Source organism: Coregonus clupeaformis, chromosome 7, assembly GCF_020615455.1.
Source record: "Coregonus clupeaformis isolate EN_2021a chromosome 7, ASM2061545v1, whole genome shotgun sequence".
Lineage (NCBI taxonomy): Eukaryota > Metazoa > Chordata > Actinopteri > Salmoniformes > Salmonidae > Coregonus > Coregonus clupeaformis.
The window spans coordinates 59,916,799-59,942,771 of record NC_059198.1 but is presented as its reverse complement, the minus strand read 5'-3'; the positions used below and the strand labels follow the sequence as shown (position 1 = coordinate 59,942,771).

Genomic DNA, 25,973 nt, shown 5'->3' with positions numbered 1-25,973 from the left:
ATCTCAGTGTATATATACAGTCAGGGGAAAAAAGTATTTGATCCCCTGCTGATTTTGTACGTTTGCCCACTGACAAAGACATGATCAGTCTATAATTTTAATGGTAGGTTTATTTGAACAGTGAGAGACAGAATAACAACAACAACAAAAAAAGAAAAATGCATGTCAAAAATGTTATAAATTGATTTGCATTTTAATGAAGGAAATAAGTATTTGACCCCTCTGCAAAACATGTACTTGGTGTCAAAACCCTTGTTGGCAATCACAGAGGTCAGACGTTTCTTGTAGTTGGCCACCAGGTTTGCACACATCTCAGGAGGGATTTTGTTCCACTCCTCTTTGCAGATCTTCTCCAAGTCATTAAGGTTTCGAGGCTGATGTTTGGCAACTCGAACCTTCAGCTCCCTTCACAGATTTTCTATGGGATTAAGGTCTGGAGACTGGCTAGGCCACTCCAGGACCTTAATGTGCTTCTTCTTGAGGCACTCTTTTGTTGCCTTGGCCGTGTGTTTTGGGTCATTGTCATGCTGGAATACCCATCCACGACCCATTTTTAATGCCCTGGCTGAGGGAAGGAGGTTCTCACCCAAGATTTGACGGTCCATCGTCCCTTTGATGCAGTGAAGTTGTCCTGTCCCCTTAGCAGAAAAACACCCCCAAAGCATAATGTTTCCACCTCCATGTTTGACAGTGGGGATGGTGTTCTTGGGGTCATAGGCAGCATTCCTCCTCCTCCAAACACGGCGAGTTGAGTTGATGCCAAAGAGCTCGATTTTGGTCTCATCTGACCACAACACTTTCACCCAGTTCTCCTCTGAATCATTCAGATGTTCATTGGAAAACTTCAGACGGCCCTGTATATGTGCTTTCTTGAGCAGGGGGACCTTGCGGGCGCTGCAGGATTTCAGTCCTTCACGGCGTAGTGTGTTACCAATTGTTTTCTTGGTGACTATGGTCCCAGCTGCCTTGAGATCATATACAAGATCCTCCCGTGTAGTTCTGGGCTGATTCCTCACCGTTCTCATGATCATTGCAACTCCACGAGGTCAGATCTCCAAGATGGCGTAGCAGTGCGGTCGTGTACTCTGTGTGTGTGTCCGTGTAAATAGCCAGTTTTTTGTATTTTTCGTACATATTTCCCTATCACACTTTTCATCCTTTTACTAAATATACTTTCATGCAACCCGCCTCACTCAATGTGGAACGGATTCTATTATTGACTTACCTTTTATCTAGAATCTCCAGTTGAAACTAGCTAGCAAGCTAACTAGCTACTTGCTATTAGCCACCATTAGCAGTTTTCACCCAGAACATCAGATTTTCTGCCGGAATAACTGAATCACTGGACATTAACACCGGATCGCAACTAGCTAGCCACAATCGAATGGATGTTGCTGTTGGCTAATCACCACTGCCCCCGAAGCAAGCACCAGTTAGCCTTGAGCTAGCCTCGAGCCAGACCCATATCCCGGCTATCTACCTCTCTGTCTACCGGATGGGAGTAGCCAGCTAACTAGCTACTTGCTATTAGCCACCGTTAGCGGTTTTTCACCATTGTCCGTGGCCTGCACTACCTACCAGCCAGCTCTAGCCTGGACTATTATCGGCCAGCCTGCACTGTCTGCACAGCGCGTTATCGAACCCAGAACATATCGGTTTTTCTGTCAGAATCACTGAATCACTGGTCCTTTAACTCCGGATCATCGCAACTAGCTAGCAGCAACCAAATGGATGTTGTTGTAGGCTAATCAGCCTTGAGCTAGCCTCGAGCCAGGCCCATCTCCCGGCTATCTACCTCTCTGTCAACCGGACGGGACCTCCTAGAGTCGACACGGAGCCCCGCCGATCCATCACGACTGGTCTGCCGACGTAATCGTCTGTGGTTTCAACAGGTTTCCCTTTGCGATGACCACGAAGATCCATCTGCTAGCCCCGGCCTGCTAACACACGCAAACAGCCGTGCTTCCTGCTAGCCTGTGCTGTAGCACCAATTCGAACTGCTCTCGGACTCACATATTGCTGTTCACTGGACCTTATGATCACTCAGCTGCACAGCTGACGCCTGCTGGACTGTTCCTTTACACGGTACCCTGTCCTGTTTATCTGTTTAGCCTCAGCCCAAACTTTCATCGCCATTACCAGCTGTTGTCTTAGCTCTCTCAAATAACACCTGTGATTACTTTATGCCTCTCTCCCATGTCAATATGCCTTCCCTATTGCTGTTCCATTTAGTTCTTATTATACAATTTCACTGTAAAGCCCCAAGTCCCTCTCAAACTGCCTCAAATAGCTCCTTTGTTCCACCCCCCATACACGCGGAGACCGGCTCAATCGGTGCCTCCAGTGATGCTATCGCTTTCATTGTTACCCAACGCTTAGGTTTACCTCCACTGTACTCATATCCTTCCATATCCTTGTCTGTACATAATGCCCTGAATCTATTCTACAACGCCGAAAATCTGTCCCCTTTACTCTCTGTACCCAACGCACTAGAAGACCAGTTCTTAAAGCCTTTAGCCGTATCCTTATTCTAGTCCTCCTATGTTCCTCTGGTGATGTAGAGGTTAACCCAGGCCCTGCAGCCCCCAGTATCACTTCTACTCCCCAGGAGCTATCATTTGTTGACTTCTGTAACCGTAAAAGCATTGGTTTTTTGCATGTTAACGTCAGAAGCCTCCTCCCTAAGTTTGAGTTATTCACTGCGTTAGCACACTTCGCCAACCCTGATGTTCTAGCAGTGTCTGAATCCTAGCTTAGGCCACCAAAAACTCAGAAATGTCCATCCCCAACTACAACATTTTCCGTCTAGATTGAACTGCCAAAGGGGGCAGAGTTGCAATCTGATGTAGAGATCGCCTGCAGAGCTCTATCATACTATCCAGGTCTGTGCCCAAACAGTTTGAGCTCCTACTTCTAAAAATCCACCTTTCCAGAAATAAGTCTCTCACTGTTGCCGCTTGCTACAGACCCCACTCAGCCCCCAGCTGGGCCCTGGACACCATATGTGAATTGATTGCCCCCCATCTATCCTCAGTGTTCGTACTGCTTGGTGACCTAAACTGGGATATGCTTAACACCCCGGCCATCCTACAATCCAAACTAGATGCCCTCAATCTCACACAAATTATCAAGGAACCTACCAGGCACAACCCTAAATCCATAAACATGGGCACCCTTATAAATATCATCCTGACTAACTTACCCTCTAAATACACCTCCGCTGTCTTCAACCAGGATCTCAGCGATAACTGCCTTATTGCCTGCATCTGTAATGGGTCTGCGGTCAAACGACCACCCCTCATCACGGTCAAACTCTCCCTAAAACACTTTAGCTAGCAGGCCTTCCTAATTGACCTGGCCCAGGTATCCTGGATGGATGTCGATCTCATTCCGTCAGTAGAGGATGCCTGGTTGTTCTTTAAAAGTGCTTTCCTCTCAATCTTAAATAAGCATGCCCCATTCAAAAAATTCAGAACTAAGAACAGATATAGCCCCTGGTTCTCCTCAGACTTGACTGCCCTTGACCAGCACAAAAACATCCTGTGGCATACTGCATTAGCATTGAATAGCCCCCGCGGTATGCAACTTTTCAGGGAAGTTAGGAACCGATATACACAAGCAGTTAGAAAATCAAAGGCTAGCTTTTTCAAACAGAAATTTGCATCCTGTAGCACTAACTCCAAAATGTTTTGGGACACTGTAAAGTCCATGGAGAATAAGAGCACCACCTCCCAGCTGCCCACTGCACTGAGGCTAGGAAACACTATCACCACCGATAAATCTACAATAATCGAGAATTTCAACAAGCATTTTGCTACGGCTGGCAATGCTTTCCACCTGTCTACCAATAACCCGGTCACCAGCTCTGCACCCTCCGCTGCAACTTGCCCATGCCCCCCCGCTTCTCCTTCGCACAAATTCATACAGCTGATGTTCTGAAAGAGCTGCAACATCTGGACCCCTACAAATCATCTGGGCTAGACAATCTGGACCCTTTCTTTCTAAAATTAGCTGCCGAAATTGTCGCAACCCCTATTACTAGCCTGTTCAACCTCTCTTTCGTAACGTCTGAGATCCCCAGAGATTGGAAAGCTGCCGCGGTCATCCCGCTCTTCAAAGGGGGTGACAGTCTAGATCCAAACTGTTACAGACCTATATCCATCCTGCCCTGCCTTTCAAAAGTTTATGAAAGCCAAGTTAACAAACAGATCACCGACCATTTCAAATCACACCGTACATTCTCCGCTATGCAATCCGGTTTCCGAGCTGGTCATGGGTGCACCTCAGCCACGCTCAAGGTCCTAAACGATATTATAACCGCGCTCGATAATAGACAGTACTGTGCAGCCGTCTTCATCAACCTGGCCAAGGCTTTCGACTCTGTCAACCACCGCATTCTTATTGGCAGACTAAATAGCCTTGGTTTCTCAAATGACTGCCTCGCCTGGTTCACCAACTACTTCTCAGATAGAGTTCAATGTGTCAAATCGGAGGGCCTGTTGTCTGGACCTATGGCAGTCTCTATGGGGGTGCCACAGGGTTCAATTCTTGGGCCGACTCTTTTCTCTGTGTATATCAATGATGTCGCTCTTGCTGCTGGTGATTCTCAGATCCACCTCTACGCAGACGACACCATTTTTTATACATCTGGCCCTTCATTGGACACTGTTAACAAACCTCCAAACGAGCTTCAATGCCATACAACACTCCTTCCGTAGCCTCCAACTGCTCTTAAATGCTAGTAAAACTAAATGCATGCTCTTCAATCGAACGCTGCTGGCACCCGCCCACCCGACTAGAATCACTACTCTCGACAGGTCTGACCTAGAGTATGTGGACAACTACAAATACCTAGGTGTCTGGTTAGACTGTAAACTCTCCTTCCAGACTGACATTAAGAATCTCCAAATCAAAGTTAAATCTAGAATCGGCTTCCTATTTCGCAATAAAGCCTCCTTCACTCATGCTGCCAAACATGCCCTCATAAAACTGACTATCCTACTGATCCTTGACTTCGGCGATGTCATTTACAAAATAGCCTCCAACACTCTACTCAGCAAATTGGATGTAGTCTATGACAGTGCCATCCGTTTTGTCACCAAAGCCCCATATACTACCCACCACTGTGACCTGTACGCTCTTGTTGGCTGGTCCTCACTACATATTTGCCAAACCCACTGGCTCCAGGCCATCTATAAATCACTGCTAGGCAAATCCCCTCCTTATCTTAGCTCATTGGTCACCATAGCAACACCCACCCGTATGCGCTCCAGCAGGTATATCTCACTGGTCATCCCCAAAGCCAACACCTCCTTTGGCCGCCATTCCTTCCAGTTCTCTGCTGCCAATGACTGGAACGAACTGCAAAAATCTCTGAAGCTGGAGACTCTTATCTCCCTCACTAACTTTAAGCATCAGTTCTCAGAGCACCTTACCGATCACTGCCCATCTGAAAATAGCCCACCCAACTACCTCATCCCCATATTGTTTGTTATTTATTTTGCTCACTTGCACCCCAGTATCTCTATTTGCACATCAACTCTTGCACAGCTATCATTCCAGTGTTAATATTAATTGTAATTATTTTGCACTATGGCCTATTTATTGCCTTACCTCCATAACTTGCTACATTTGCACACACTGTATATATATTTTCTGTTGTATTTTTGACTTTATGTTATGTTTACCCCATATGTAACTCTGTGTTGTTGTATTTATCGCACTGCTTTGCATTATCTTGGCCAGGTCGCAGTTGTAAATGAGAACTTGTTCTCAACTGGCTTACCTGGTTAAATAAAGGTGAAATAAAATAAAACGATCTTGCATGGAGCCCCAGGCCGAGGGAGATTGACAGTTATTTTGTGTTTCTTCCATTTCCGAATAGTCGCACCAACTGTTGTCACCTTCTCACCAAGCTGCTTGGCGATGGTCTTGCAGCCCATTCCAGCCTTGTGTAGGTCTACAATCTTGTCCCTGCCATCCTTGGAGAGCTCTTTGGTCTTGACCATGGTGGAGATTTGGGAATCTGATTGATTGCTTCTGTGGACAGGTGTCTTTTATACAAGTAACACGCTGAGATTAGGAGCACTCCCTTTAAGAGTGTGCTCCTAATGTCAGCTCGTTACCTGTATAAAAGACACCTGGGAGCCAGAAATCTTTCTGATTGAGAGGGGGTCAAATACTTATTTCCCTCAATAAAATGCAAATCAATTTAGAATATTTTTTACATGCGTTTTTCTGATATTTTTGTTATTCTGTCTCTCACTGTTCAAATAAACCTACCATTAAAATGATAGCCTGATAATTTCTTTGTCAGTGGGCAAACGTACAAAATCAGCATGGGTTGAAATATTTTTTTCCCTCACCGTACACCTGTTCTGAAAGGACCCAGAGTCTGCAACACCACTAAGCAAGGGGCACCACCAAGCAAGCGGCACCATGAAGACCAAGGAGCTCTCCAAACAGGTCAGGGACAAAGTTGTGGAGAAGTACAGATCAGGGTTGGGTTATAAAAAATATCAAAAACTTTGAACATCCCACGGAGCACCATTAAATCCATTATTAAAACATGGAAAGAATATGGCACCACAATAAACCTGACAAGAGAGGGCCGCACACCAAAACTCACAGACCAGGCAAGGAGGATATTAATCAGAGAGGCAACAAAGAGACCAAAGATAACCCTGAAGGAGCTGCAAAGCTTTAAGCCGTACACTCCACTGTGCTGGGGTTACGGAAGAGTGGCAAGAAAAAAGCCATTACTTAAAGAAAAAAATAAGCAAACACGTGGTGATTGCCAAAGGGAATGTGGGAGACTCCCAAAACATATGGAAGAAGGTGCTCTGGTCAGATGAGACTAAAATTGAGCTTTTTGGCCATCGCAAACCCAACACCTCTCATCACCCCATTAACACCATCCTCACAGTGAAGCTTGGTGGTAGCAGCAACATGCTGTGGGCATGTTTTTCATCGGCAGGGACTGGGAAACTGGTCAGAATTTAAGGATTGATGGATGGTGCTAAAAACAGGGAAATTCTTGGGGGAAACCTGTTTCAGTCTTCCAGAGATTTGAGACTGGGACAGAGGTTTACCTTCCAGCAGGACAATGACCCTATACAAACTGTGAAAGCAACACTCGAGTGGTTTAAGGGGAAACATTTAAATGTCTTGGAATGGCCTAGTCAAAGCCCAAACCTCAATCCAATTGAGATTCTGTGGTATGACTTAAAGATTGCTATACACCAGCGGAACCCATCCAACTTGTAGGAGCTGGAGCAGTTTTGCCTTGAAGAATGGGCAAAATTCCAAGTGGCTAGATGTGCCAAGCTTATAGAGACATACCCCAAGAGACTTAAAGCTGTAATTGCAATACAACTAATATTGTGCATCTTCAAAGTGGTAGGCATGTTGTGTAAATCAAATGATACAAACCCCAACAAAATCCATTTTAATTCCAGGTTGTAAGGCAACAAAATAGGAAATATGCCAATGGGGGTGAATACTTTCGCAAGCCACTATGTAAGGTCCCACAGTTGACTGCATGTCAGAGCAAAAACCAAGCCATGATGTCGAAGGAATTGTCCGTAGAGCTCCGAGACAGGATTGTGTCGAGGCACAGATATGGATTGCAAAATATTTCTGCAGCATTGAATGTCCCCAAGAACACAGTTTGGAACCACAAAGACTCATTCTAGAGCTGGCAGATCTGAGCAATCGGGGGAGAAGGGCCTTGGTAAGGGAGGTGACCAAGAACCCAATAGTCACTCTGTCAGAGTTCAAGAGTTCCTCTGTGGAGATGGGAGAACCTTCCAGAAGGACAACCATCTCTGCAGCACTTCACCAATCAGGCCTTTTGTGATAGAGTGGCCAGACAGAAGCCAATCCTTTAGTGAAAGTCAGATGACAGCCCACTTGGAGTTTGCCAAAAGGCAGCTAAAGGACTCTCAGACCATGAGAAACAAGATTATCTGGTCTGATGAAACCAAGATTGAACTCTTTGGCCTGAATGCCAAGCCTCATGCTCATCACCTGGCCAATACCATCCCTACGGTGAAGCATGGTGGTGTCAGCATAATGCTGTGGGGATGTTCTTCAGCGGCAGGGACTGGGAGACTATTCAGGATCGAAGGAAAGATGAATGGAGCAAAGTACAGAGAGATCCTTGATGAAAACCTGCTCCAGAGCACTCAGGACCTCAGACTGGGGCGAAGGTTCATCTTCCAACAGGACAACGGCCCTAAGCACACAGCCAAGACAACACAGGAGTGGCTTCGGGACAAGTTTCTGAATGTCCTTGAGTGGCCCAGCCAGAGCCCGGACTTGAACCCGATCGAACATCTCTGGAGAAACCTGAAAATTGTTGTGCGGCGACACTCCCCATCCAACCTGACAGAGCTTGAGATGATCTGCAAAGAAGAATGAGAGAAACTCCCCAAATGCATGTGTGCCAAGGTTGTAGCATCATACCCAAGAAGACACCAAGACACCAAGTCACTTGGCTCTGTCATATCCTCACATGGTCTCTCCTATCATTGCTACGCAGACGACACACAATTAATTTTCTCCTTTCCCTGATAACCAGGTGGCGAATCACATCTCTGCATGTCTGGCAGACATATCAGTGTGGATGTCGGAACACCACCTCAAGCTGAACCTCGGCAAGACGGAGCTGCTCTTCCTCCCGGGGAAGGATTGCCCGCTCCATGATCTCGCCATCATGGTTGACAACTCCATTGTGTCCTCCTCCCAGAGTGCAAATAACCTTGGCGTGACCCTGGACAACACCCTGTCGTTCTCCGCTAACATCAAAGTGGTGACCCGATCCTGCAGGTTCATGCTCTACAACATTCGCAGAGTACGACCCTACCTTACACAGAAAGCGGCACAGGTCCTAATCCAGGCGCTTGTCATCTCCCGTCTGGATTACTGCAACTCGCTGTTGGCTGGGCTCCCTGCCTGTGCCATTAAACCCCTACAACTTATCCAGGACGCTCGTGTTCAACCTTCCCAAGTTCTCTCATGTCAACCCGCTCCTCACACTCCACTGGCTTCCAGTTGAAGCTCGCATCTACTACAAGACCATGGTGCTTGCCTACGGAGCTGTGAGGGGAACGGCACCTCCTTAACTTCAGGCTCTGGTCAGACCCTACACCCAAACGAGGGCACTATGTTCATCCACCTCTGGCCTGCTAGCTCCCCTACCTCTACGGAAGCACAGTTCCTGCTCAGCCCAGTCAAAGCTATTCGCTGCTCTGGCACCCCAATGGTGGAACAAGCTCCCCCACAACGCCAGGACAGCGGAGTCACTGACCACCTTCCGGAGACACTTGAAATCCTACCTCTTTAAGGAATACCTGGAATAGTATAAAGTAATCCTTCTTCCCTCACCCCTGATACAAAAAATAAATAGTAAATAAATACATAAATTAAAAAGAAATTGGTGGTTTTCCCACTGGCTATCATAAGTTGAATGCACCAATTTGTAAGTCGCTCTGGATAAGAGCGTCTGCTAAATGATGTAAAATTTAAAATAAAATAAAAAAGACAATGCTGTAATCGCTGCCAAAGGTGCTTAAACAAAGTACTGAATAAAGGATCTGAATACTTATGTAAATGTGATATTTATTTTTATTTATTTTTATACATTTGCAAAAAACATCTAAAAAGCTGTTTTTGCTTTGTAATTATGGGGTATTGTGTGTATTTTGTTGTGGGAAAAAAAACAATTTAATACATTTTAGAATAATGCTGTAACGTAACAAAATGTGGAAAAAGTGAAGAGGTCTGAATACTTTCCGAATGCACTGTATATGTGATCGAATACAAATGTAAGCAAGATTTGAAATTATTATGTTTTAGTCTAATGTTATATTTTTTTGGCCTTCTTGTGGTCAATTTGCAGTCTACAAATTATTTGTAATTATGTTCTGGCCTCCTGACCATCCGCTCAAGAAAAAATTCCCTGCAGTTGAATCTAGTTGATGATCCCTGAGCTACAATATAACGTTCTGACTTCATTCATTAAAAGAAGACACTGGCTGCTACCGAAATGGCACTCCCCTATTCCCTTGTGCACTATAGGGCTCAGCTAAAAATAAATTGCACTACATTGTTATAGGGTGCCATTTTGGGCGCAGACTAAGACATATCCCTAATCTGCCTGACGACCCGTCATCTACTACACTGCTAACCCTCCCATCACACCATTTGTAATTGTGACCTCTCTCTCCTCTCACCCCCGCCTCTCTCTCTCTCTGTCTCTCTCTCTGTCTGTCTCTCTCTCTCTGTCCCCCCAGGCGTGGTGCGTGTGTCTCTGGCGGGCATGGACCGAGAGGTCAGAGAGAACTATTCCGTCATCATCCAGGCCAAGGACATGGGAGGCCAGCTAGGGGGTCTGGCTGGAACCACCGTCGTTAACATCACCCTCAGTGACGTCAACGATAACCCACCCATGTTTGATCAGAGTAAGAAGCAGAGCCTCCTCTCTTCTCCTGGGTCTGGTCTACTTAGTTCATTGACTCTATATGAGCCAGAAAAAATGGGAGCGGGATGTCTCGCTTCCTCTTCCATCTCTGCTGTCCTATCATCTTCCTCTCCTCTTGCTCTTTCTCTCCAGCGCTCTCCACCACTTCATCAACAGCCTCCCTTGTCCATCTCCTTCAGTCCATGCTCTCGCTCTCCTCCCTCCTCATCATCATCTTTGGCCACCAGTCAGTCACCATCCCGTTAACCCTCCCCACTCTCACATTACTCTTTCTGTCCTCATCATCCCTCCATCTACCCCCCTCCCCAACACTCTCGCTGCTCTCCCTCTTTCCATCCCTCCTCGGCCACCAGTTGCCCATGCCCCCACCCCCCTCTTTCTCTCTGTCTCTTTGATTGGCCCCATTCCTGCTCTCCACATTACCGTTCAATGAGACATCAGCAGGTCATCTCTCTCTCTCTCATCTGTCTATCCTCGGCCATCCCCTAGCTGTCTGCCTGACTGGTGGCCTTGTCTCTTCCTCTCTCTCCCCCCTTATTTCCCTCTTGCCCCCTTCTCTTCTCTCCAATTAGTCACATCGCTTAAGTGAGACTTTAATACATTGTGAGGAGCTTCAGGTGCACTTGTCTGACAACCATAATGTGTGACCGTTTCAGTTCGGACAGAAGGAGTACGGCAAATTGGGAACCACTGTCACCCCTGTTTTTGAAAAGAGGTTAAATTCTTGAAATGAATTCTCGTTGAACCATAAGACAATATAACCCAATTTACGAACCGTTTCTCAGAGTGAACCAATTTGTGCTCAACGGTCTGTGGTCTCTCCTTCTAATATCCTGGTGTAATTAGAAACATTTGGCACCCTCTAGAGGAAGAATGGGCAAACACATGTTATAACAATACTTCATCAACTAAAGAAATGTATTTAACTCTCTCTCTCTCCACTCTCTCCTTGCCCTTCTCAGAGCTGTATCAGATGAGTGTTCTGGAGTCGGCTCCGGTGGGGTCTGTTGTGGGTCGTATCCGGGCGAAGGATCGTGACATTGGCATCAACGCAGAGATGAGGTACAGCATCATCGACGGAGACGGGAGGGACACCTTCGACATCAGCACAGACCCCACCAACCTGTTTGGCATCATCACCATCAAAAAGGTACAGAGGGTAGACATCAATGAAAGGTTACGTCAATGAAAACACACACACACACACACACACACACACACACACACACAGCAGTAAATGACTAGAATGTAAATGTAATAAGTCACATTTAACTCAATTTAATTTACAATAATTATTTGCTGATCTTCTCCTTGTGGATTCTTTCTCAACACACCTATAAACCTCTCCTTGTTTAGTGGAGGTGCCTAAATGCACAGAAACCTCCACAACCTCTTTATTTAACTATTTATATGAATTATACCTATGATACAACGTACCTACTAATGCGGTAAACATGTCTCTCTCCCCTCTAGCCTCTGAACTTTGAGAGCAAAGCAAGTTACACTCTGAAGATAGAAGGAGCCAACACACACCCGGACCACCATTTCCTGGACAAGGGCCCGTTCAGCCATGTCACCATTGTTCACATCAGCGTAGAGGATATAGACGAGCCCCCAGAGTTTGTCTCTGCTGCGTATTACATAGAGGTCTCTGAAGAAGCAGAGATCGGCACAGTGTTCAAGACGGTCTCTGCCAGAGACCCTGATGCTGCCAATAACTCCATCAGGTGAGGATAGCGTTAACAACAAAATAACACCCAAAATGTTTTAACCAATGTCATGTAATGTCATCTTCTGGCCAGATGGTGTCAGTATGATATTGGAGTGTACAAGGCTGTGTTCAAAAACCATTGAGGTGATGTGACAGTGACAGCTCTGAGTGATAGACAATGGGCTATGCGATTTTAGTTAATTGGAGATGAGGATGGTGTTAATGATGATGATCTGGCGTTTTTAAGGACCCTAATCAGTCAAAGCGTACTGGATTGTGTGGTATTAGGAGACTTTCTCATTGTTTTCAATTATGCAGAGTGTGTTTACCTCACTCACAGAGCAGATGTTGTGTTAGAGTTGAGTGTAGTTTCACTGTGCATCCCAAATGGCACCCTATTCTTTATATAGTTCATTACTTTCAGTCAAATGTTATATCTGTTTGGGCTTCTTGAGGTCAATTTGCAGCGATTTACAATTTCCCTGACCATCCGCTCAAGAAGAAGATAATTGACTTTATGTTTTGTTTTACCCCATATATAACTCTGTGTTGTTGTTTTTATCACACTGCTTTGCTTTATCTTGGCCAGGTCGCAGTTGTAAATGAGAACTTGTTCTCAACTGGCTTACCTGGATAAATAAAGGTGAAAAAATAAAATAAAAAATAATAATAAAAAATTGTCTCGCGGCTGAATCTAGGGCTGGGAAATACACTAAGGGTCACGGGCTCATCTGAAACTGCTACTTCTCAACATTCACATGAGAACTTGAGACTAAACATTTTTGGATTGTCAGATTTGAAAATCTTTCAATATGCTCATTTCAACTGGAGCCACATACACTACCTTACCAAAAGTATGTGGACACCTGCTCGTCGAACATCTCATTCCAAAATCATGGAATGGTCCCCCCTTTGCTGCTAAAACAGCCTCCACTCTTCTGGGAAGGCTTTCCACTAGATGTCGGTGTGTACCAATTCATACCAAAGGTGTTCGATGGGGTTGAGGTCAGGGCTCTGTGCAGGCCAGTCAAGTTCTTCCACACCGATCTCGACAAACAATTTCTGTATGGACCTCGCTTTGTGCATGGGGGCATTGTCATGCTGAAACAGGAAAGGGCCTTCCCCAAACTGTTGCCACAAAGTTGGAAGCACAGAATCATCTAGAATGTAACTGTATGCTGTAGCATTAAGATTTCCCTTCACTGGAACTAAGGGGTCTAGCCCCAGACCATTAATCCTCCTCCACCAAACTTTACAGTTGGCACTATGCATAGGGATAGGTAGTGTTCTCCTGGCATCCGCCAAACACAGATTTGTCCGTCGGCCTGCCAGATGGTGAAGCGTTATTCATAACTCCAGAGAACACGTTTCCACTGCTCCAGAGTCCAATGGCGGCGAGCTTTACACCACTCCAGCCGACGCTTGGCATTGCGCATGGCGATCTTAGGCTTGTGTTCGGCTGCTCGGCCATGGAAACCCATTTCATGAAGCTCCCAACAAACAGTTCTTGTGCTGATGTTGGTTCCAGAGGCAGTTTGGAACTGGGTTGTGAGTGTTGCAACCGAGGACAGACGATTTGTTGTTGTTGCTCCTAGACGTTTCCACTTCACAATAACAACACTTACAGTTGACCAGGGCAGTTCTAGCAGGGCAGACATTTGACAAATGGACTTGTTGGAAAGATGGTATCCTGTGACGGTGCAACTTTGATAGTCACGGAGCTCTTCAATAAGGACATTCTAGTGGCAATGTTTGTCTATGGAGATTGCAAGGCTGTGTGCTCGATTTCTATACACCTGTCAGCAACGGGTGTGGCTGAAATAGCCGAATCCACTAATTTGAAGGGGTGTCCACATACTCTTCGTAAAGCTGGGTTGGGAGTGTCTGTTAGATAATGTGGCTTTAGTGAAAGCTTTACTGCTCCTCAGTCCCAGCAAGTGTCCCAAATGGTACTCTATTCCCTGTTTAGTGCAATAGGGAATAGGGTGCCATTTGGGACACACACTTGAAGCAGATAGGAAAAGCTCTGGGCATTATGTGTGTGAGGATGCAAATGAAATAATGCTGTATGAACCAGCCCTGTGAGCATGGCTACAGTAAGAGCATCAACCTTGACCTGCAATTGTTTAACGGGGGCCAAATGGTGCGGCTAACATTATTACATGACAGATAACGTATGCATCCCAAATTGCACCTTTTTCCCGATGTAGCGCACTACTTTTGACCAGGACCCATTGGGAATAGGGTTGACCTTAAATGGGGGAAGCAATATAACAGGAGAGAGGAGGCCTTTCTCTCTCCTTCTCACTCTTCCTCTCTCATCAGTGTCTCTATCTATTTTCCTCTTCTGCTCTTTCTATATCTCAACACTTGCTGTCTCAAATTGTCACTGAGAGAGAGAGAGAGAGAGAGAGAGAGAGAGAGAGAGAGAGAGAGAGAGAGAGAGAGAGAGAGAGAGAGAGAGAGAGAGAGAGAGAGAGAGAGAGAGAGAGAGAGAGACTTCTTTGAATATGGGTTTTCCTGAAGTACTGCGTCCACCCCCCTCCCCCCCATTCATCTGGCTTCATCTCTGAGTGTCTGTCTGTACTCATTGTTGCGTGGCGTTCTCTGAGGAGCGCTTTGGAAAGTGGCCCGTGGTGGCAGGAGATGAGCCAGTCTGTGCAGCACAGCGAAGCCCACCACAAGCACACACACACACCCCAGCTCTGTGTTGCAGGTCTGTGTGTCTCCAGCTCAATTTGGCAGAAGGCAGAGATATCGCTGATTACACCTTATCACAACTGAGATGGTTTGAGGGGCAGTTTGTCGTACCTCCGACCTTTACCACAATGACTTATTACACTAATGCAGCATTTTCATTGGCACTTTGAAGTCAACCCGGGTTGGGCTGGCCTTAGTGGGCTAGCTCGAATTGCGTTTCCCTTACAAAAAAAGATTGCAGTTTTGAAACTGCAGTAACTGCAGTCGACTGTGGTATTTTGGACGCAGCAATTGCAGTGTACTGAAATTATACTTTACTCTAACTGCAGTTACACTGCAAAATTACTGCAGTAAAAAAAACGGTGTTATTTTGGATGCAGTAATTGCAGTGTACTGCACTCTGACTACAATCATTTTTCGTAAGGGTGTCCCCAGAATGAGACGTTATGTCATGTTGCTAGGTAGCCAATGTGACTGTCAGCTAGCTTTGCTTGGATTTGTAGAAAGTCCTTTGGCTACAACTAGTTAAATAACTAGCTAGCTAGAGCAAGATGTTGAAGAAATAATGTAAATCACCTAGCCTGGTACGAACCATCCTGACCTTGCGAGCGTACATTCTGATCCGTGAAGCGATACAGAATGTAAGCTTGCGAGATCAGGATGGTTCATACACGGCTATATATCACCCTCCGCACACTGTAAGTAATGTCACCCCATACTCCTGCAAGTGCCAGCTAGCCAAATGTTTAGCTTGCTAGCTAGCTAACTAAACAGTAAGCATCATCGCTAGCATAACAGTCTAGCTAGTTAGCTTTATTCCTACCTCTCTAGGCATTGGCTAGTAGCTAGCGAAGCAAAAAAACTAAACAGAGGACAGGTAAGGTTTCATGGGATGTAGCTAGCTTGCTTTCAATTAGGTATAAATACAACCTGGCTAGCTAAAATCCCTGCTAGTGCACAATAGCTAGCTAGCTAGATAATTTCAACTCTTATTTGCAAGCTAATGTTAGCTAGCTAGCGTTTGAAGGCTGACTGTTCTCATAAAAGTTTAATATATAGTGCAGAAATAAATGAAAGATCCAGCTATGGTGGTAATTCATGTCATGTCTGACTAACTCAGTAGATACTGCTTCTCCATGTGCTAGTTAACAGCAACAAACCCAGACGAGCTAAATGTATCAGAAGCAATCAACTAGTGGTTGCATAGTAACGGTGTCACCAGACAGAAAATATTCACACCCCTTGTCTTTTTCCACATTTTGTTGTGTAACAAATTGCATTTCAAATTGATTTAATTGCGTTTTTTTGTCACTGGCCTACACACAATACCCCATCATGTCAAAGCAGAATTATGTTTTCCAAATTTTTTAAACCAATTAATGAAAAACAAAGCTGAAATGTCTTGATTCAATAATTATTCAACCCCTTTGTTATGGCAAGCCTAAACAATTTTTGCATGGACATTTCAAATACAGATTCAACCACAAAGACCAGGGATGATTTCCAATGCCTCGCAAAGAAGGGCACCTATTGGTAGATGGGTAAAAATAAAAAATCTGACACTGAATATCCCATTGAGCATGGGGAAGTTATTAATTACACTTTGGATGGTGTATCAATACACCCAGTCACTACAAATAAACAGGTGCCCTTCCAAACTCAGTTGCCGGAGAGGAAGGAAACCGCTCAGGGATTTCACCATGAGGCCAATGGTAACATTAAAACAGTTACAGAGTTTAATTGTTGTGATAGGAAACTGAGGATGGATCAACAACATTGTAGTTACTCCACAATACTAACCTAAATGACAGAGTGAAAAGAAGGAAGAATTAAGAGAATACAAATATTCCAAAACATGCATCCAAAACAAGGCACTGAATTAATACTACAAAAAATGTGGCAAAGCTATTCACTTTTTGACCTGAATACAAAGTGTTATATTTGTGGCAAATCCAATACAACACATTACTGATTACCACTCTCCATATGTTCAAGCATAGTGGTGGCTGTAATCGTTATGGATTGGGGAGTTTTTCAGGATGAAATAAAATGGAATGGAGCTAAGCACAGGCAACATCAGACACAGGGAGATTAATTCACCTTTTAGCAGGACAATAACCTAAAACACAAGGGCAAATCTACACCGGTTGCTTACTAAGAAGACAGTGAATGTTCCTGAGTGGCCAAGTTACAGTTTTTACTTAAATATGCTTGAAAAGACCTGAAAATGATCAACAACCAATTTGACAGAGCTTGAAGAATTTTGAAAAGAATAATGCTCAAATGTTGCAAAATCCAGGTGTGGTAAGCTCTTAGAGCAGGGTTCCCCAACTGGCGGCCAACGGGCTGAATTTGGCCCGTGGGTGGTTTTATAAATAATAACAATTTAAAAAACACTTTCATTGTTGGACATAAAATACTATAAAAACAGCTGGAAATCAGCTCCAAGCGATTTCCCATGCATACTAGAGAGACAGGTTATCATATACAAATGTAAGCAAGGTTTGAGATTATTATGTTTTAGTCAAACATTATATATGTTTGGGCTTCTTGCGGTCAATTTGCAGTCTACAAATTATTTGTAATTGTGTTATGGCCCCCCAACCATCCGCTCCAGAAAAAAACTGCCCGCGGCTGAATCTAGTTGATGATCCCTGTCTTAGAGACTTACCCAGAAAGACTCAAAGCTATAATCGCTGCCAAAGGTGATTCTAACATGTATTGACTCAGGGGGTTTAATACTTATCTAATCAAGATATATTTGTGTTTTATTTTTCAGAACTTTCTACAAATGTTAGAAATGTTCTTCCACTTTCACATTACAGAGCATTTTGTGTAGATCGCTGAGAAAAAAATGACGATTAAATCCATTGTAATCCCACTTTGTAACACAACAAAATGTGGAAAAAGTCAAGGGGTGTGAATACTTTCTGAAGGCAATGTATATAGATACTAGATGAGTGTTACTCAACATTGCTTACCCTTGTTTACCTCTGTCACCAGGTATTCCATAGAGATGACCACTGACCTGGGGAAATATTTCTATATTGACATCACTTCCGGGGCGTTGATGACGGTGCTGGCGCTGGACAGAGAAGAGCTATCCTGGCATAACATCACCGTCCTGGCCATGGAGATGAGTACGTCACACACACACACACACGCACGCACACACACACTGATACTGTTCACACACACCTATAGTCCGAGTCCCAAATGACACCCTATTGTCTACATAGTACAAAATAAGTGCACTATATAGGGAACAGGGTGCCATTTGGGACGAAGCCACATACAGTATACTATATACACACACATCTGGTTAATTTTGAATGAGGCCACATTACCATATTATATTGTGTGATAATATAAAACAGACTTATACACAGCGGGTGTATTGAGGACCCAGGAGAGTCACCTTCAGTCCCCTTGTTTTAGTTTTAGTTTGTTTGGAATGCACACTAACGAGGGGAGCTTTGTTTAATTAACGGCTTCATTGAATAAACTGCACCTTAATTGGGTCAAATTGGCACATATGACTCATTTGGTTATCAGAAGGGGAGGGAGGGAAATGGAGTGGGACAGTGACAAAAGATATCAGAGGAATAGAAATTAGCCAGTGTGGTGGAAGGACTGTGTTGTAGCTGTAGGCCCCAGGGAGAGATGGAGGGGGAGAGAGAGAGAGAGAGTTGTTACTTGGAGTCTACACACACACACACACACACACACACACACACACACACACACACACACACACACACACACACACACACACACACACACACATGCAGCGCAGAGAGCCATTTACCCTCAGCAGGAGAGTGCCAAAGTCAAGCTATTGATTGATCAATTGTTTGATAAAAGCTGAGAAAGTAGTTACTGCCTGCTAGCATTTCCATTGCCAATTACACAGCTGATTAAGGTATGCAAATAGCCATTTTGGAGAATAACTGAATTCTAATCTTATTCTGAGAGACCATTCTGAGTATTTCATCCTAGTCGGTCTTTCGGCATCGGCTAGTGTGTGTGTGTGTGTGTGTGTGTGTGTGTCTTATACACTACCGTGTGTGTGTGTGTGTGTTTTCTTCCAGATAACCCCAGTATGATCGGGAGTGTGTCTGTAGCTGTGAAGATTCTGGACGTGAATGATAACCCTCCATCGCTGACACAGTACTTTGAAGCTTTTGTCTGTGAGAGTGCCAAGGCTGGACAGGTACAGAGGCACACACACACATACACACACACACACACACGGAAGATACACACGCAATACCTAAACAGAGGCAGACCTGTGATTTTATCATATGAAAAATTATTCAAAATGATTGCAGACTGTAAAGAAATACCTGCATAATATGAATGTCTGTAATATGAATTGTATGTAATATATGTCAGTTTCACTCACAACCTGTCTCAGGATCACTGACCTAACTGTCCCTCTCTCCCATCCCCTGACTGTTGTCTTGTTGTCTGGTGACCTAAGCTGATTCAGACAATGACGGCGGTAGACCCAGATGATCCTCTGGGAGGTCAGCACTTCTACTACAGCCTGGCACCAGAGGCTGCTAACAACCCCAACTTCACCCTCAGAGACAACCAAGGTAAAAAAGGCTTTTTTATACAGCAGTAAAACCCACATCACTACCTGGACATGGATTTTTTGTAACACTCAACACCATTTTCTGTTGACATAATTTCCCTTTTGCCCTTAATTATTTAGAGTCTAAGACGTTGGGGGGTGCTGACATGTAATTGTTTTTAAATGGTCATACTATGGATCATATAGATATTTGATTTTGAACTTTAGTACCCCTTTAGATATCCAAAAAATATATACACTGCTCAAAAAAATAAAGGGAACACTAAAATAACACATCCTAGATCTGAATGAATGAAATAATCTTATTAAATACTTTTTTCTTTACATAGTTGAATGTGCTGACAACAAAACCACACAAAAATTATCAATGGAAATCAAATTTATCAACCCATGGAGGTCTGGATTTGGAGTCACCCTCAAAATTAAAGTGGAAAACCACACTACAGGCTGATCCAACTTTGATGCAATGTCCTTAAAACAAGTCAAAATGAGGCTCAGTAGTGTGTGTGGCCTCCACGTGAATGTATGACCTCCCTACAACGCCTGGGCATGCTCCTGATGAGGTGGCGGATGGTCTCCTGAGGGATCTCCTCCCAGACCTGGACTAAAGCATCAATGCCTTCCTCTTGCAGGAACTGCTGACACACTCCAGCCACATGAGGTCTAGCATTGTCTTGCATTAGGAGGAACCCAGGGCCAACCGCACCAGCATATAGTCTCACAAGGGGTCTGAGTATCTCATCTCGGTACCTAATGGCAGTCAGGCTACCTCTGGTGAGCACATGGAGGGCTGTGCGGCCCCCCAAAGAAATGCCACCCCACACCATGACTGACCCACCGCCAAACCGGTCATGCTGGAGGATGTTGCAGGCAGCAGAACGTTCTCCACGGCATCTCCAGACTCTGTCACGTCTGTCACATGTGCTCAGTGTGAACCTGCTTTCATCTGTGAAGAGCACAGGGCGCCAGTGGCGAATTTGCCAATCTTGGTGTTCTCTGGCAAATGCCAAACGTCCTGCACGGTGTTGGGCTATAAGCACAACCCCCACCTGTGGACGTCGGGCCCTCATACCACCCTCATGGAGTCTGTTTCTGACCGTTTGAGCAGACACATGCACATTTGTGGCCTGCTGGAGGTTATTTTGCAGGGCTCTGGCAGTGCTCCTCCTGCTCCTCCTTGCACAAAGGCGGAGGTAGCAGTCCTGCTGCTGGGTTGTTGCCCTCCTACGGCCTCCTCCACGTCTCCTGATGTACTGGCCTGTCTCCTGGTAGCGCCTCCATGCTCTGGACACTACGCTGACAGACACAACAAACCTTCTTGCCACAGCTCGCATTGATGTGCCATCCTGGATGAGCTGCACTACCTGAGCCACTTGTGTGGGTTGTAGACTCCGTCTCATGCTACCACTAAAGTGAAAGCACCGCCAGCATTCAAAAGTGACCAAAACATCAGCCAGGAAGCATAGGAAATGAGAAGTGGTCTGTGGTCACCACCTGCAAAACCAGTCCTTTATTGGGGGTGTCTTGCTAATTGCCTATAATTTCCACCTGTTGTCTATTCCATTTGCACAACAGCATGTGAAATGTATTGTCAATCAGTGTTGCTTCCTAAGTGGACAGTTTGATTTCACAGAAGTGTGATTGACTTGGAGTTACATTGTGTTGTTTAAGTGTTCCCTTTATTTTTTTGAGCAGTGTATATATTTGATGAAATATTGATTTTTGCCTTTACTACTAAAGCGCATGGAAACTAAATTAATAATACATTCATCATTGGCAAAAAGGGACAGTCAAAAAATAAATAATAAGAAACAAGGTTTTGAAGTGTCTGTCCTAAATCTAGGAGATATATTTTTTTTAAACGTTTTTCGCCTACCCAAAAAAGTTCACTTCATACTTCCATTAGTTTTTTTTAAACCGGTACCGGTTACCTTCAGACGAGTTCCGTGACACTTGTGGGGGTCATAGAGCAAAACGGAGAACACCATCGTGTTCGTGAGAATCTCCCCTTTCCACAGAGTTTAGTTTGAAGCCCAAACAGTTCGGACGCTACCAAACAGAGGTTGGCACATCGACGGTACCGACTTCAGACGAGTCTCCTGAAACTTGTGGGGGTCGTAGAGCAAAACCATAGAATGGCCATGCTAGTTTGTAGGTCAAACTGTTCGTGAGAAAAACCATTTTTGGGATGTCTCATTATCTGACAAACACTGCTCCTGGTAATGATGTAACATACACTGAGTGTACAAAACATTAGGAACACCTTCCTAATATTGAGTTGCACCCCACTTTTCCCTCAGAACAGCCTCAATTCATTGGGGCATGGACTCTACAAGGTGTCGAAAGCATTTCACAGGGATTCTGGCTCATGTTGACTCCAATGTTTCCCAAAGTTGTGTCGATTTGGCTGGATGTCCTTTGGATTGTGTACCACTCTTGATACACATGGGAAACTGTTGAGCATGAAAAACGCAGCAGCGTTGCAGTTCTTGACACACTCAAACCATACCCCATTCAAAAGCACTTAAATATTTTATTTTGCCCATTCACCCTCTGAATGGCACACATACACAATCCATGTTTCAATTGTCTCAAGGCTTAAAAATCCTTATTTAACCTGTCTTCTCCCCTTAATCTACACTGATTGATGTGGATTTAACAGGTGACATCAATAAGGGATCATATATTTCATCTGGATTCACCTGGTCAGTCTATGACATGGAAAGAGCATGTTCCTAATGTTTTGTACACTCAGTGTATATACTGTATCTAACTAGGGTCCTCTCTCTCTCTGTCCCCGATGTAGACAACACAGCATGGATCCTGACGCGGCGTGGGGGCTGGTCTCAGCAGGACCAGTCAGTCTACTACCTTCCTATCTTTATCTCAGACGGAGAGCTGCCGGTCCAGACCAGCACCAGCACCCTGACCATCCGTGTGTGTAGCTGCGATGTGGAGGGCAATGTTATGTCCTGTAATGCTGAGGCCTACCACCTACCGGCTAGTCTGAGCAGAGGGGCGCTCATTGCCATACTGGCATGTATCTTCGTGTTGCTCGGTAGGTCAAGATCTTGTTCTTTTGAAGTGATTTTCTCCACTGCTGATCTGCTTTATACATACTTCATAAGCTACTGTATGTTCGTATTGTCTATGTATACAGTAACATCATATTCCACTCTATAGAAACCCTCTTTTACCATATCTCTGCTTCTTCTTTTGAATGTCTTAGTATGGTACACCAACTCAGTGAATTTACTGAAGCAACCATTAATAATCTTCCATATTTGGGGTTCATGTTGTATCTGACCATGTCTCTTCTTTCTCCACTAGTGATGATCTTGCTCATGTTGTCCCTCCGGAGCCACCATAAGAAGCCCTACTTGCACGACGAGGAAGACAACGTCCACGAGAACATCGTCCGCTACGATGACGAAGGGGGCGGAGAGGAAGACACAGAGGCCTTCGACATTGCAGCCATGTGGAACCCCTGCGAGGCCCACCTAGTGGAGAAGCAACGTCAGGACATGCTTCCCGTAATCGAGAGCCTGTCGCGCTACGTTCCCCTTGCATGTATGGGCTGGCCAGGGAGCGTTTGTGTTGGTGGAGACAGAAATGTGCAGGGGTATGTGCTATCCAAGCTCCTGGAGGCGGATCTGGACCCCTGCGCCCCGCCTTACGACTCCCTGCAGACCTACGCCTATGAGGGCGAGGGATCGGTGGCCGAGTCCCTGAGCTCGCTGCAGTCTGGGTGTTCCAATACCGATCACGAGTATGATTATCTCAATGACTGGGGGCCAAGGTTTAAGAAACTGGCAGAGATGTATGGGGTTCTGGAGACAAACAACCCTCCCATGTGGTAGAGGGGAGGAAGGAACGAGAGACTCACCCCTATATACACACATCTTAGAGGAAAGAAGAGACCCAAACATAGAGAGACTCTGACTGAAACTGAGACATGTAGAGAGACAGGAATAGAGAGAGAGAAATAGAGAGAATGAGTTTGAAAGGTGTGCTCGCTGTGTAACTGTAGAATTTGCGATAGCACCGCTGAGCATCGCCTATTCTCTATAGCCTTGGAAGCCCTGACGGACCTGAGCTGTGTTGCTTCCTAGCTGTGTAGCTGCCATCACCACCCTTCCCCATCTCCAGGAGAGGCTTGAGAGGAGCCTGGACGGACTTACTGACTGACTGACAGACAGCTAGCGCCACAAGGCCCTCAAAGCAAAGGGCTTCAAAGCACACGTTAGTTAACTCTCTTGGCCGACCCAGGCCCTAGCCACAGGCGGCAGCAGCTCTTTGGTTCTAAGGGTCCCATTCCCCTCAGATGAACACAAGAGAGGGGAATGAGGGGGAAACAAGGGACTCAACATACGTAGCCTTACCTTCCTGCCCACACTTACGCAGGAGACAGCTACGAAATGCTGATGTCTTTTTTGTTGGTTTGTTTTGACGATTTTTTTGGTTAAGATTTTGCGTTTTGTATTCCAAGCCACTATGACAAAAAAAAGAGAAGAATAAGATAAATGTTTTGATGACCTGTTTGTCATTGTTGTTGCAGCCATTTTGATTTATGAACTGCAATTTATTCCATTAATGGTAACTCCATTATGTGGCCGGCTCTTATTAATATATTTCTTTTTTCATGTGCTGTATTTATATTTCGTATAACTTATTTTGGGGAATCAAACAAACACTGGACTAGTGTTGGATGTTATCCCAAGGTTGTGGGATCAGCATAAAATATGTTCAAATATGTTCAAGAGTTATGATGTAACATAAATGTTTAAATGGTGTCTAATTGCAATTCTGTGTTTCAAAGACAATGTTTCTCCCAGCATTTCTCAGTGTCTTGTTTCAGACATAGTAAGGGAGATGGAAACTCAGTAATCCTCTTTGGATTTTAAGATTTATTTGTTAAATGTTTCGATCCATATTTTGTTAGTTTGAACCCATTGTTGTTTTGCTTCTGGTTAGGAGCATAACGCATGATCATGCATTCATCAGGACATTGTGTGTCCCAAATTGCACCATATTCAAAGTAGTGCACTATATAGGGAATAGGGTGCCACTTGGGATGCATACACAATCTTCAAACTCTTGTTTTGAGATGAACTGTCCATGATACCACAGTGGGACATTACAGTATCTTTATCTGAAATGGAGAATGGCCAGTTACCGTCAATGTTTTACTCATCACAAACATACCTGGATGAGTAAATCCAGGGGATGTATGATATGGTAAAAAGCATTTAATCAGGGTATCAGCCATGATCAGGGGTGTAGGCCTACTCCGCCATACATTTGTTGCTTGATCCCAACCCTCACATCCCGTCCCGTGGACTTACAGTTGAAGTTGGAAGTTTACATACACCCTAGCCAATACATTTAAACTCAGTTTTTCACAATTCCTGACATTTAATCCTAGTGAAAATTCCCTGTCTTAGGTCAGTTAGGATCACCACTTTATTTTAAGAATGTGAAATGTCAGAATAATAGTAGAGAGAATGATTTATTTCACCTTTTATTTCTTTCATCACATTCCCAGTGGGTCAGAAGTTTACATACACTCAATTAGTATTTGGTAGCATTGCCTTTAAATAGTTTAACTTGGGTCAAACGTGTCGGGTAGCCTCCCACAAGCTTCCCACAATAAGTTGGGTGAATTTTGGCCCATTCCTCTTTACAGAGCTGGTGTAACTGATTCAGTTTGTAGGCCTACTTACTCGCACACACTTTTTCAGTTCTGCCCACAAATGTTCTATAGAGTGAGGTCAGGGCTTTGTGATGGCCACTCCAATACCTTGACTTTGTTGTCCTTAAGCCATTTTGCCACAACTTTGGAAGTATGCTTGGGGTCATTGTCCATTTGGAAGACCCATTTGCGACCAAGCTTTAACTTCCTGACTGATGTCTTGAGATGTTGCTTCAATATATCCACATACTTTTCCTTCCTCATGATGCCATCTATTTTGTGAAGTGCACCATTCCCTCCTACAGCAAAGCACCCCCACAGCATGATGCTTCCACCCCTGTGCTTCACATTTGGGATGGTGTTCTTCGGCTTGCAAGCTACCCCCTTTTCCCCCCAAACATAACGATGGTCATTATGGCCAAACAGTTCTATTTTTGTTTCATCAGACCAGAGGACATTTCTCCAAAAAGTACGATCTTTGTCCCTATGTGCAGTTGCAAACCGTAGTCTGGCTTTTTTATGACGGTTTTGGAGCAGTGGCTTCTTCCTTGCTGAGCGGCCTTTCAGGTTATGTCGATATAGGACTTGTTTTACTGTGGATATAGATACTTTTGTACCTGTTTCCTCCAGCGTCTTCACAAGGTCCTTTGCTGCTGTTTTGGGATTGATTTGCACTTTTCGCACCAAAGTACGTTCATCTCTAGGAGACAGAACACGTCTCCTTCCTGAGCGGTGTGACGGCTGCGTGGTCCCATGGTGTTTATACTTGCGTATTATTGTTTGTACA

The 25,973-nt window shown here is 44.7% G+C and overlaps 1 protein-coding gene across 2 annotated transcripts in view; it reads left to right on the top strand.

Annotated features, from left to right (window-relative positions):
• The window catches only part of LOC121569823 (cadherin-20), a 44,329-nt gene extending 19,423 nt beyond the window's left edge, over positions 1–24,906 (top strand). For both annotated transcript variants that reach the window (XM_041881041.2, XM_045221442.1), the window contains 8 exons: positions 10,296–10,463; positions 11,446–11,633; positions 11,957–12,210; positions 17,898–18,034; positions 18,986–19,107; positions 19,378–19,495; positions 22,301–22,552; positions 22,825–24,906. In XM_041881041.2, the coding sequence (XP_041736975.1) occupies positions 10,296–10,463; positions 11,446–11,633; positions 11,957–12,210; positions 17,898–18,034; positions 18,986–19,107; positions 19,378–19,495; positions 22,301–22,552; positions 22,825–23,354 (1,769 nt within the window). In that variant the 3' untranslated portion in view covers positions 23,355–24,906. The remainder of the gene's footprint in view (positions 1–10,295; positions 10,464–11,445; positions 11,634–11,956; positions 12,211–17,897; positions 18,035–18,985; positions 19,108–19,377; positions 19,496–22,300; positions 22,553–22,824) is intronic.
• Positions 24,907–25,973: the final 1,067 nt, after the last annotated feature.